Raw genomic sequence first — 13,932 nt, 5'->3', positions numbered from 1 at the left:
GTTTTCATCCTGGGACTGACCAGGGTGATACAATGAGAAGGATTAAATTTTATAGTAGTGAGCCAGGGTGGGTAAATGCCCATCAAAGGAAAGCTGTTGTTCCAGAGGAGAGTGTGATCTCTTCAAGAGGGTTAATGACATTGTTCCTTCCCTTTGGTTTGTCTGAGAGCTGCACACTCCATTTCCATACCCAAAAGGCTGATAAAGAAGAGAATGGGGGAATACAGATTATTTTTACTATTTTAAAGATGTTCTCCATTTTAAAAATGCCATTTAAAAACCAGGCCAAACAATTAACTCAATTTCTAGTAAAGATTTTCTTTTTAATTTTTTTCTTGGATATTAAACCATAATTTCTTACATAACAACAGAATACCTTGAACAAGGCCCCGATGTCTCCCAAGAGAGGAAGGGCAATCTGTGGTTAAAGAGGAAAAAAAATGTTATTAAACTGTTATGAGTTGGATCTTGATGTGTCTCCCAAAGGTCAGCTGATGGCACTATTGGGAGCTGGTGGTACTTTTCAAAGGTGGGACTGGTGGAAGGAAGTGAGGTCACTAAAGTTGTGCCTTTGAAGGGTATACTGGGAATTTAGCTCCTCCTCCTCCTCCTCTCTCTCTCTGCTTCCTGGCCACCTGCAGGTGAACAGCCTCCCCCATCACCTACTCTCCTCCATGATGTTCTGCTTTGCCACAGGTCCAAAGTAATGGGCCAAATGTATATGGATTGAAACTTCTGAAACCATGAGTCCAAATAAATCTTTCCTTCTTCTCTTCAGTTGTTTATCAGGTATTTTGTCACAGTGATGCAAAGCTGACTAACACATACACATGTACATAAGCACAATACAAAGCAAGAGTATAACACAATATAGATTTATTGTTTTCAAAATGCAATGTCAGTTGAGATTTGGAGCATGGGGCTTCTAAGGTCTTACTGTCAGGATAATTGGTTCAACATTATGCTTCATGTCAAGTAACTGACACTGACACTGACAGAATGCAGAACTATTTTGAGAAATATTCACTATTCTTCTGCCATGAACATGTAAACTCATAATTGTTTTGATTCTACATCTCTACATTTTCACGACATGGAAACCTTTATTATTGGTTTTAATACTATATAAAGATAAATCATTTATTACAAGGAAATCATTCCTCTGCCAAGCACATTATCAGGCTGTTAGAAACATGAACAGTACAGGATAAGTTTGCCTTGTTCTCACGGAGGTTCAAAAGAGCCTTCAGTAGGTGGAAGTGATGGACAAGACAATCACAAAGGAAACTTGGGCTATGTTTTGACCAGATGTCTTAAAATGTGCTTTCTAAGAGACACTCTATAAAACCAGGTAACGCCACAAGATTCCCAGATGAGCCACACATATTCATTTGATTGTGGAGTTAAAGTAAGGTCATGCTTGCTTCTGCATGCGTATTACAAAGGAATCTAAAGCCCAAACAGTGTGGGAGGTAGAAAGGATTTGTGAGGCTTAGAAATGAGAGGCCAGATTTGGATTTTGTTACACAAAATTCTTAATACAATGTCATGTACCATATGGCCTCTCAAAGTATAACCACTGGGTCTGTGGCTATTTAAAGGGATTTCATGTCACTCAAAGCAAGGTTTAACCTAAGAAAAAACTTTAGAACACACATTTAGTGCCTAAACCCCATTTTCCAAGGGCCTACTCAAGCCAGTTTTCATAATTTAATCTATCTCAGCATTTTAAAGCCATAGAACCAGTGAATATGTACCATAATGTAGGTAACTTACCTGCAAACTTTCATTTAGAAAAATGAAATTCATTTAGTCAACAGCATTAGAAAGAATAGAAATTGTGTCTATATGTTTTATTTCAATTTTCCATGGAACTGAGATATTATACGCTAAGGCTCAGCCTGGGGCAAAACTGTATAGCTGAATTACACCCTTAGGAAATAAGCATTCATCACACACACACAAATGCTGACCCAGCTTGAATTTTTTTCCCTCTACAAAATAATGGGGATAAACAAAATCACCAAGCAGTCACTGAACATTCTAATTAGTTTGGACAGCAAAATTTGCTTGGTAGGCTGTCTGGCTTCTGGGTGCATTAATGATACATAAATCAGGAAAAGTCTGTGTACATACCGGGTCACCCGGGGGACCTGGCAGTCCTGGCTTTCCATCCCTTCCGGGAGCTCCCTGAAAATAGAGGCATCATGTTCAAATCTTTGCAAGTTGGGATAGTTGCAGATTAAAACAGGGGTTGGGGAAAGGATAGGTAAAGAAGGTCCTTACATCATTTCCTGGGGTCCCTGGAGTTCCTGGTAACCCAGGGAGACCTCGAGGACCCTGGAAAGGGAAGAAAATGAAAGTAGTTATTTAGGAGAACAGTCTTTCAGTAATTTCCCCAAGAAAACAAGTTAGATTTGTTGTGCTGGATAACTTAGTTAAGTAGCATACCTGAATACCTGGCTCTCCAGTTGGTCCTTGGGAGCCCTGAGTAAAATGAGATAAAATGATCAAAATTCTACAGGAATTCCCATGAATTATCCAGCTGAGACAAAAGACTAAGTACTGTAATTTGCTTAGTGGAACAACAGCATTTGCCACCAAGAACACTCTGGTAACTGCTAGCTACAACTTTGGGTGGTAGATAAACACCTTACCAAAAACCTGTTGCTCAGATCCCTGGAATGTCTCTCATTCCATCCCATATGGCTGCACACTCAAGAGTACAGAAGCAACATATCCAAATTCCACCTGACCAGAAACCTTTTGTTCCCTTTCTGCTCACAGGGATAACTGGCCAGGGATACCTTTCTCTCTCATTCTACTTTGAGTCTTTTCTCTTTGAAGAAATGACCAGAACTAGTATTTGGTGACAGGAATAAGAAGTAAAGCCTCAGGTATTGTTTTCTACTTTTAGAAAACTGGAATTTGGAGTAACTACAATGAGGCTGAGATGATCAGAGAACATATGATACTAGTTTTATCCCTATTAAATATCCACGGACCACTGAACTAAGAATTTACAACCAAAGCCAAGCAAAGCACTAGTTTCTTAGCAGTTGATTTCAGTAACTGTTCACTGATCTTTCTTATATTTTAAAATATATATTAATATCACTGTTATTATTAAAGCCTTTTGTTCCCTTTCTGTCTATACTGTGTCCTTAGTGATTTTTTCTTTAAACGCAATACCTCCTTAATAAGTTCATGATTTTTGTACACACATAGGAGTACACATATGGATGTATCTGGGTGTATGTGTATGCATGTTTTGTTGCTTTTACTTTGTTTTTTTTTTTATCTAAATAGTCTTTTACATTTTGTCGTTATGGTTTGAACGTCTCCTCCAAGGTTCATATGTTGGAAACTTAATCCCCAAATTCAATTAATGTTTGGAAGTGGGGCTTTGGGAGGCAATTAGGATTAGATAAAGTTATGAGTGGAGCCTCCATAATGATATTAATAGTTTTATAAAAAGAAGGTGAAAGACCCAAGCTAGACAGCTCAACTATATTACAATGCAACAAGAAGGTCTCACCAGATGCTAGACTTCCCAGCCTCCAGAACCACAAGCTAAATAAACCTTTATTCTTTACATATTACCCAGTCTCTGATATTCTATTATAGCAACAGAAAATGGACTAAAACATTTCCCTAGAAAATCAAACACTCATGATATACAATATAACCTATCACTATCTATGCTTTATTTTATTTTTTATCACAATGTCAATGTAAGGCTGTGATATTGTGATATAATAAAAATATGTATTTGGTCTCTGCCCTTGGTTTCTGACACAGAGTGTCACAAACCCTTGCAATATCCTTAGCAATATTGTTAAAGCATTTAATCTTTGAATCTGATTTCTGTCAGAGAACTCTTAATATCTTGGAATTTCCTGACAATAGGAATGTCTTTTGTTCTATTGAGGTAACTCTTTATATATACTCCATCACTTTAAACATTAACTTTTTATTAAAAATAAATAGTAATATTTAATAACACAATATGGGGTATTCATATCATCTTATGGACATACATTTGTATTATCTAGTATATAACTATAAGTATAAAGGATTAAATGATTGCTAATCCAAAATCAGTGGATCTATCTATAATCAGTACGAAGAAGTCAATCAGCAGTGAACATTCTGTGTACACTAAATGATGGACCTTCAAATCCCATTGGTCTTCTCTGGATAGTGATCATTTGTATTTCCTCCTCTGATCTTTGTTTTCTTTTCTCCTTACTGAGACTTGACATTGAATTTTGTTTCATAATAATGAATTCAACAGAGTATCAAGAGCCCAGCTGAATTTTACTTACTGTTTTGCCGGGAATTCCGGCCCCTGGTGGGCCCATGTCACCTGGGGAGCCCTGGACACCTGGCAGTCCTCTTTCACCCTGTGAAATGAGGTGCTTCTGTTAAGACAAGGCTCAAGAGACATGGCTTTTTTGATCTTATTTTGCTCATTATTGATTTTTTAAAATTATCTATAATATTTTAATACCTTTGGCCCACGTGGACCAGGTGCTCCAGGATTTCCATCTAATCCCTAAAAAAAAAAGAGGAAATACATTTATTTTTCTAAAAATGTTTTAAAAAATCTTAGAAAAATAGTTTTAATTGCTGTTCACTTTACTTGAATGAATCTTGTTTTGTAAGAATAAGGAATTAGAAACAAATTTCAATAGGTTATAGATTTTGTATAGTTACTTTAAAATATGAGGCTCTTATGTATAAACTGTCTCATATTGAAACTTATTATTATCCTCATTCTTGACTAACATAAAGGGTTCAAAGTGATGCAGAAAAAAAGGCATATGAAACTGGATCACCAGTTTATGTCCTGGGAAAAGTCTGGATCACAGAGACATTTTCTGCAAATGACAACCTATGGTGACATCTGTAAATCCTCCAGAGGGAAGTATCAGACAGTTCAGTTTTAAGAGAGTGTCCAAAAAGGCTTATGCTTTAAAAGCAGTGTACTTTACTTGGATCCATAGGTCCCTACAGAATCCATGCAGAGGATTCAGGGGGTATATGAATCTTCCACATCAAAACATTGTGTGCATGTATATTTCTTCAGAAGAGAGGCTTTGCTTGCATTGAAGCTTTAAAAAGGTTACAGCTGTGATCTAAAGTTGTTTCTTCTTTGGTACACTTAAACTTATACTTGTGCTCTCAAACTGGGAGCCCACATGTAGTCATTAATGAACTTCCAAGGGAAACATTAGAAAAAGAGCTGGTACTTACTGGTTCCCCTGGCAGGCTTTTCCCTGGAGGACCGGCCTCACCTTTCGGACCTGGAAGCCCAGGAGGGCCTATAATCCCACCTGGATCTCCCTGAGGAAAACAAGATGAGATTCTTACTTTGTTGCTCAGGTTTGTGATGGGAACTGGGGAAGCAGTAGTTTTTACTGTTTTAAATTGTCATCATAACCAGGCAAACTTCATTCACTTATCTATTCACTCCCTCAATAATATTTACTAAGTGCCTAACTCATACTAAGCACTATCCTACTTATGTCAAATACATTGAGATTTTGTAATGAGTTATGGTGCAATAAGTTTATCAGTATCATGCAACATAGATGTGTATAAATGTAGGCACAAAAGGGAGTGTCTATTCATAAGGTTCTTTGGATGATCTTTGTTCTATTTCCTAATAATGACTCCACATAAACATGTTATTTCCATGTAGCATTAATATGCTGTTTCCATGGAATTCCTGAATGATGAAGAGACTTCTTAGGTCTATACCAGAATTGGCAGTTAAGCCTGACACAAGTCTGACTCCTGGCATCTTCATCTCTAAGTTGCTTCATTTTTTTCACATGGCATTTCTATGCAAGAATCAGGGCAGTGGCTATGCATGTCCCAGGAGAGCCATTCACATTGTCTTCTAATGCAAGGCTATTCCAGGTATAGTTCCACGAGCCTGTGCTGTCCTCTCACCTCCCCAGTGCCCTTAAGATCCTTGGTCTGTTCCTCCTACTTACCTTTTTAATAGAGAGTGAATAAAATGTGAGCTATACCTTTTCTCCTTTGATGCCTTGTTTTCCTGGGATACCATGTTCTCCTGGCAATCCCTAAAAAATTCAAAATTAAAGGGAAAGAACAATGAGAACATCTCTTATGATAACATTTATGTATGCAAATCTTTTTCAAGAGAGCAGTTTTAACACATTATCTACAAGGGAATGGTTGATTTTGGCTTGTTAGGTTAAAAACATTAGTTGAAAATATGTAAATTGTTGTTTCAAGTGAATGTCCCCGGATGTAATAGGTAAGAACCAACAACAAAGGAGAATTGAAATATCTCAGCCATACTATTGCCAAGAAGGGGGAGAAGGATGGTGGTTGGTAGCCTCACACCATGATTCAACCAGACAATAGGGTGACTAAGAAAATAAATTTTTATTGTGTTTTAGCAACAGTGGATCTTTTCCTTTTGATTTTATTCTCTTTTCAGCTCCTGCTACTATCATTTAATCTCACTTGAGCATATTGTGGCCCAGCATTTTCTCTCTTTTCTTTCCACAAGGTACCTTTGTAGTGGTCCATTAATTGGTGGTAGGGGTAGGGGGTAGCAATAAAAAGCTTTGCTCTGTGAATTTAGATGTATAAAGTTCAAGCTACAATAGGAATGTTGATCAATAGGCCCCCAAAGGCTCAGGCAGTGAGCATGGTGAACAGAGAAAGGGGTCATGGGCTGCTCCCAAGATGATGGAAAAAGGAGAGATTCTTCATGTTGCCTAGAGATAACTAATAGTGGTCAGTTAGTGACAGAGGAGTTGTGAGCAAGATGTTTTTCCTTCTGTTTAAGTGTGGATCTTTCTAATTTTTAAGGAAAGGTATAGCTCTCAGCTCCCAAGTTGTCAGAAGGCCATGAAGCTTGTTTAAGGGCCAGAAAGCTAATCTGGGGGAAGCAATGGACAAATGACTTTAAACAGCATGAAGGTAGGTGAGAGAGGGTGAGAGAGAGAGAGAGAGAGAGAGAGAGAGAGAGAGAGAGAGAGACTGACTCATTCCACTATACTAAGGTTATAAGGCAGCCTGAAGTTTTCCTCCAAGTGCATTACAGATACACTTTCAGCCAAAAGATTTCCCTTTTTTTGAGGGCTCTTGCTAGAAAACAACAGAAGCTTTCTAAGTGTTTTCTGCAGATGGAGATTTGAATCAAAAGCCATACATAAGGGAAATTCTTGCTTTCTCTCTTGGTTTTCCTTATTACTTTTGATATTTGCTGTCTCATTGACCACAGGTACACTCCTGACAAGCATGTCCCAAATGATAATTTAGTTAAATTGAGTTTCAAAGACCAATTTGTTAGGGTAATGATCCTCCAAAGGACCTCACATGAGTGTATGAATGGCCCAGCCTTCAGAGGTGGAGATGAACCAGGTCTTTGGAAAATGTAGTGTAACTTAGTTACAGGAACAGACATTGACATTTTAAAAACCATACCATAATTTCAAAATACTGAAGTATACATACAACATCTCCTGGTGGTCCTCTGGGTCCCATGGAACCTGCAGGTCCTTGTTGACCCTAAAAGAGAAGATGATATATGCTATACCTTTCCTTAAAAATTAGAAAGATTGTACTTGAATATTTGTAAAACATGTTGTAAACTTTATCTGTAAAAAGAAAGACTTTCCATCATCCTACCATATGTGTATAATACTGAAGTGTGATTTGAGATTCTAAGATAGTTTCTAGATGTTTTCTTTTTTAATGGGTTTGTTTTTCATCAGTAGGGGATAAGTGGGTAACTTGCCCTACCCATTGGCTGGGAGCACATCATGCTAATCTCTCCCACACCTCTCCAAAACTATTATTTCTTAGAATACACCTGCAGAATCACACATGGGAAACTGAAGCACTCATAGCTGTATACTTTTGGTTTAGAAATGAATCCTGACTCCTGTTCCTTTTAAGAATACAGCTCAGGGTCATGGATTTAGCTGACATTGTTTACTCTTAAAGCTTTTAGGGATGCTATGGTGAATATGCTCTGAAAAATAATTTTCAAATTCTACTGTGAACCAAAAGGCACAGTTACTATGTGTGTAATAAATGCAGCTAGTGGGGGTGGGGTGGGAAATCACCATGGAAACAAGATCAAGTCTCTGAGAACATCTGTGAAGAAAATGAGTGGCACCCCAAAGCACCCTTTAAAATATAGAATGGCTACAAATTCCAGATTATTTCCTAATATAGCACAGTTACTTCTTATATACCTTCAGTCCTGGGTTTCCTATTGAACCAGGGGGACCAGGGTCTCCAGGTTCTCCCTAAACATGTGAGTGGGAAGGAAAGTTAAATGTTACTATAGTCTTCACCATCTTATTAAGGTTGTAGACATAATTGGAAAATTCTAGGAGATTACCTTTATTCCCTGTGATCCTATTATTCCAGGTTCTCCCTGTAAATAAAATAATCATCATATGGGTAACATGAAAATTCAGATGGGCCGGGACATCTGACAGTTTAATTGAATTTCCATTAATTAACACACAATAAAGGGGGAATTTATGGAAGATGTGATGAAACCAAGGAGGGTTCATTCTACAACAGGATCAAAACACTTAATCCTAATGAACAACAACTCTTATTTTCTTTTTTTAACAATAGTTTTATTTTCACTCCAATGCCATCTTTGAAATCCTCCTGCATTCTCTACTTCTCATTATTATGATTTGCCACCAACTAAACTCGCCTCCCTAAAAATTAACTCTTCAGATGATATGGAGGAGATGTTAGGGTGATATGTGCTGGTGATTCTGCAATCAGGAACTATCCAGGTATTTAATTTTAAAAACAGAAAAATTACGATTATACTAAGGGGGACAATACTGGCTATAATGTTTGCTTTCTTTATTTTTCCATGACTTATTAATCTGTTGGATTTGTATCCAATTTGTATCATTAACAGAATTTTTGAAAGAAACTATCTTCTACTTTAATTTTGTAGTTTCCCTATCTTAATTTGATGTCTTTTGTAACACTTCTGTCCCATCACCAGTAGTGGAAGTTTAGAGGAAACATATCTAACCCAAACCAAATGGTAAAGTATTATCCCATGACAGCACTTAACAAGGTTTAATATAAAGTCCAAAATCACAGAAGGAAAAGTAAAAATGCTCTGGAAGCTTATTTTATCAAATCTATTAGACTCTCAAGTAAACATAACAGAAATTGGAGAGAGAAATCAATGAAGTAGTAAACCCCAGAGGGTGATAAAACATCTACTTACTTGGTCTCCCTTTTCACCTTTTACAAAGGGTTCCCCCTAGGGAGATGGGTAGAAAGCAGAATCAATTAAAAACACTTTTAGAAATAAACCTTCCAAAGCTGGGAGTGGATAGGGCCTGCAGGCCAGACTCACACCTCTACTGCACACAGTCTGCCTCTGCAGCTGAGAGGGAGCCTAGGAGAATTAATTTACAAGCTCCTCCACATTCTCAAAGGAACACCGGAGTTCATCATTCTAACACTATTTAGAGAATCCCCGGTGGCTAACAAGTTGAAATGCTGCCCAGGGACAAAGCTTTCTGGTGCCTGGTGAAGAAGAGGGATCACACACATATGCAACTGGGGACAGAAGCCTGTGACAGCAACAAGATGGCCAGGGAAGGACATTCCTGAGAATGCTTCCAACTCGTTAGCTGTGCTTGAAATACACAAAATCATTAAAAATACTTTTCCAGTTTTCATTTTTACTATAATGAAAATAACTCAAAGGGGTTAATTAGGAGGTAAATAATAGGGTGTGGAACTGATAACAGTTCTTGGTTAAAGTATGTAGAGCTTGGGGAGTGACAGAAGCTTTGGAGGCTGCCCCTTGTTAACCAACACTCTCCCCCAGTCACTGAGTTGTGATTACTGCCACCCAGGTTAACCCATAGAGACACACGTGCACACACAGGCTCCCCTACTAGTTTCTGTTCTCAGAGTTACAAGTATGTGATCTCATTTTATCTTCATAGCTATGCTGTGCAAAAGAATTATTGTCCCATTTCAAGGATGGGGAAAGAGACTTGCGAAGGTCCAGTAATTTTGAGTTGTCATAGCTCCCTCTATTCCCTACATTAGCATTCATTCATTTTACTTAATGTTTCCTAGTTTATCTTGGCTATACCTCTTTGAGTGTAGAGATACAATTCATCTTGATACTCATAGCACCTCTGGTGTCTCACATCTTAGACCTTTACATTACCGGGATCCAAACACATTTATTAAATAAGTGAACTTAATGCAGATATAACAATAGTAACTAACATTTATTGAGTTCTTATAATGTATCAAGCACTATTGTAATCACTTTATATATATTCACATAGTTAATCCTCACATGTTTCACTCAGGTAAGTGCTATTAGTAGACTCATTTACAGATGAAGAAACACTGGCACAGAGAAGTTAAATAATTTCTCCAAGGTCACAGAGCTACCAAAAGATGGTTCAGGATTTAAACTCAGTCAGCCACACTTCAGCTCCCATCTTCACTTGTTTAGTCTGCGTCATAGTATTTGAATTGAGTAAATTACTATGTTGGTTTGGATTTTGGATGTTTTCCAAAGGCTCATGTGTTAAAGATTTGGTCCCCATTGCAGCAATGGTCAGAGGCAGGGCTGGAAAGTGATTGGATCATGAGAGTTCTAACCTCATCAAGGGATCAATCCATTGATGGGTGCCTAGCTGAATAGACAACTGGGAAGTGGTGGAAACTGCAGGAGGTGGAACTCTGATGAAGAGAGGGTCTTTGGGGGTGTGCCTTTGGAGAAAAATGTAAGAACCATTTTGGGAGATATTACTACTCTCAAAAGTTCTCTTAGGAGCAAGATGTGGTGGCACATGCCCATAATCCCAGCCCCTCAGGAAGCTAAGGCAGAAAGCTTACAAGTCTAAGGCCAACTTGGGCAATTTGGCATGACCCTGTCCCAAAGTTAAAAAAAAAAAAAAAGCTGGTGGTGGTAGGGTGGCTATCTAGGTGCTTAGAGGTAGAGTGCCTGTGGGTTCAACTTGGATTCAATCCCCAGTGCTCAGGGATTGCTATTTTGATTTTTAACTAATCACTCTTTGGAGATAAGCAAGTACTAAATGAGCCTTTCATCTTGTGTCCTGTGTGTTTGGGGCTAAGATTTCATCTTCTCCCATGTTCCCCAGCTCCCTTGCAGTTTCATGAAGCCATGTAGCTAATTCTAGCAACGAAATGTAACCAAAATGACATGTATCATTAACAAGGCAGTGAGAACCCATTTAATAACCCTCCAGACACACTTCCCCAGCAATGGTGACTAAGAAGATTGTATGTGACAGAAGACAGAGCTATATGATGGTATAGCCTGGTAACTGAACACAGAGTGAAACATAACACCTACCCCTCCTACTGAACCATTTTAGGCAGGAGCAATAGAGAACTTTCCTTGCGCTAAAGCCACAGAAATTTCAGGATTAATTTGTTACTTAGCATAACCAAGACTCCACTGACTAATAAACCACACATCTAACTAACATAATGAAATCTTCTATTATTGGTTAATTTCTATACATTCACAGGGCTTTATTTATATTCTTGCTTTTTGGATTTCATTCTAAAAATCAAGTTAATTTTTAAAGATTTGACATAAAGTTAATTAGATATGATCAAGGAGTCACACTGCTTATGTCAGTGCTTGTTTATGCTCACGTCCTTGCTTGTTTAGACTCACTGTCAAGCTCAAAATCCACATTGATATAATAGCTTTTGAAAGGAAAAAACCCAATAAATTGGTTATGTGGAGACTTGATATTTAGTAGTCCTAGCTCCAACTACTACTATCCAGAGCAAATCACTTAAATGTTTAGAATCTCCCTTTTTCTATAAAATCATGGGTTTCAACTAGATGATCTCTTTTGCATATTTTAGCTCCAATATGTTGCACTTCTAGTCACTTTCTGAATGTCCAGTAGGAAGGGAAAAATTGCCATTGACAGTTGCCATTCCAGATGAGTGGTTCAGAATTCAACTTTGGATGATGACTACTGTTCTGATTGAACCTTCTGGTTATTATGCAAAGTCAAGTCCAGCTCTAATTCTGGAATAGAAAGATTGATACCACAAAGAACTAAACTGCTCTGCAGAATAATGTAAAATTTGTGGTATTTTATGTGTGGGCAAGAGAGGAAAGCCAACAAGATAAATAGAGGTGGCAGATGCCTAAGGCATTAAGAGGGAAGTGGCAAGGAGAAGAGTTAGAAGGAAAAGAGGCCTCTTCCTGGATAAGGTAGACTAAAGCAGTCCCAGTGGGGCAGGGGCTTGCCTTGAACACTAGTGATGGGACAGGAAGCTAGAGGGAATCCCCAAAGAGGGAAAGGCCTATCACCCCAGAAACCATGAAATTCTCCAACACTTGCTTCTCAAAGTGGGTCCTTGAACCAAAAGCACCACCATCATCTAGGAAATTGTGAGAGATGTAGGCTCTTGGGCTTCACCCCAGACCCATTAAATTAGAACAGCAGGATTCAATCACATATTCCTGTGTGAGAAGCACTGCTTTAACTCACTGAAAATTTCTCTATTATGCTCTATAATTCTCTGCTTTTCCAATGGAATTTTAGTCAATCTTACTGCCAGGTCCTCCTTGATACACACAGGAATTAAGAGAAAGTGAAGTATTTAGGCCTGAAGGAGAGAGAATGGTGACCTGGAGAAGCAGGTAGGAGAACCTTCAAGTGTGGAGTATCAGGAGAGAGTTAGCTGGCAGAGGGAAGGGGTGGCGTCCACCAGGCTGCACTTGTGGGAGGAATATTAAAGGCTGTCAGGTCCTGTTCTGCATTAGGGAGCCTTGGACTTGGCACTAAGGGCTAGCATGACCCCTGGGGTAGGATAACTAAGATTCATAGGTACAGTGCTGACGTAAAGTTGCCTGGGATAAGTTACCGCTATTGCTAAAGATACCTAAATGCTGAGCTGAAGCATAGGGCAAATCGACTTCCTAACATTAAATACATTTACTACATACTGTTCCCTTTTTTCATGTAGGAATTATTAGTAACCTTTTCATTTTTTATCCCATGATCAACCAATATTCCTAATTTGCTCTGTCAAGGAAATGAGTAAAAATGATTGAAAAAGATGTGTTGCATTTTTTAAAAATCAAAGATGAAGTATAGGCTAAGCCTGATTCTTGCTGATTCTTGAAGGCTCCTTTTTTTTTTTAATATAAATACCATAAATTGGAGTTGCTGGGTCTATCTGGACTGCGGCCTTTCGGCGTCGCCCTGGCTGTCTCCCAGTCTTGAATTAGGAGTCCTGTCTGTAAAGGGAAGCTTTGACAGTACAAGAGTAAAAGAGTCAGTGACTTTAGACCGTGCCGCTGGGATCACTATGTGAACGTTTGTTGCGAACACTGGGCTGTTGAACTAGACACAGGGAACCTAAGAAAAGATCTGTGTTGCTGGAACTTATTCAGGAAGGACTCTTGAATAAGGATTTTTTAAAATAATTTTATAGGGAGAAGGAAGATGGCGGCGAGGGGAGTGCATTACCCCCGTGTGCTGCTTCACTGTGTGGGAGTATGACAAGTCAGGACGGCTAAAGGATATCTTGTTAGGAATTTCCAGCAATAGTGGGGTGCTCCGGAACCTGGAGGAAGGATTTCCATTGCACGAGGATCGGCTACGGGGACTCAAACGCGAGAGGTTTGTCGCACGGAGGGTAACACTGCTTATTCAGCAAATCGCCCCGCGGCTAGAGTCTGCAGTGCGCGCTTGGATAGAGACGCAGGGTTACAGCGCTGCAGTTTCTGCCAGCCGCGCAAGCACCGTACTCAGGGCTGAATTCTGGGTTCGAGACGGGGGAAGGAAGCGGTCCATCTCGGTTCTCCACACCGGTCAGACCACAGAGGAGGCCAGCAGCCACCATGTTGGTAAACTAACA

The 13,932-nt window shown here is 38.9% G+C and overlaps 1 protein-coding gene across 6 annotated transcripts in view; it reads right to left on the bottom strand.

Annotated features, from left to right (window-relative positions):
- The window catches only part of Col19a1 (collagen type XIX alpha 1 chain), a 319,421-nt gene that overhangs the window by 61,813 nt on the left and 243,676 nt on the right, over positions 1-13,932 (bottom strand). For all 6 annotated transcript variants that reach the window (XM_048805612.1, XM_048805613.1, XM_048805614.1 and 3 more), the window contains 12 exons: positions 9,266-9,301; positions 8,399-8,434; positions 8,250-8,303; positions 7,504-7,557; positions 6,042-6,095; positions 5,260-5,349; positions 4,514-4,558; positions 4,329-4,406; positions 2,452-2,487; positions 2,287-2,340; positions 2,137-2,190; positions 377-418 (listed from right to left, as the gene is read on the bottom strand). In XM_048805612.1, the coding sequence (XP_048661569.1) occupies positions 377-418; positions 2,137-2,190; positions 2,287-2,340; positions 2,452-2,487; positions 4,329-4,406; positions 4,514-4,558; positions 5,260-5,349; positions 6,042-6,095; positions 7,504-7,557; positions 8,250-8,303; positions 8,399-8,434; positions 9,266-9,301 (633 nt within the window). The remainder of the gene's footprint in view (positions 1-376; positions 419-2,136; positions 2,191-2,286; positions 2,341-2,451; positions 2,488-4,328; positions 4,407-4,513; positions 4,559-5,259; positions 5,350-6,041; positions 6,096-7,503; positions 7,558-8,249; positions 8,304-8,398; positions 8,435-9,265; positions 9,302-13,932) is intronic.

The sequence above is a fragment of the Marmota marmota genome, unplaced genomic scaffold, assembly GCF_001458135.2.
Source record: "Marmota marmota marmota unplaced genomic scaffold, marMar, whole genome shotgun sequence".
NCBI classification, from domain to species: Eukaryota; Metazoa; Chordata; class Mammalia; order Rodentia; family Sciuridae; genus Marmota; species Marmota marmota.
Note: the sequence above shows the minus strand (reverse complement) of the source record. Positions and strands in the feature narration are given on the sequence as shown.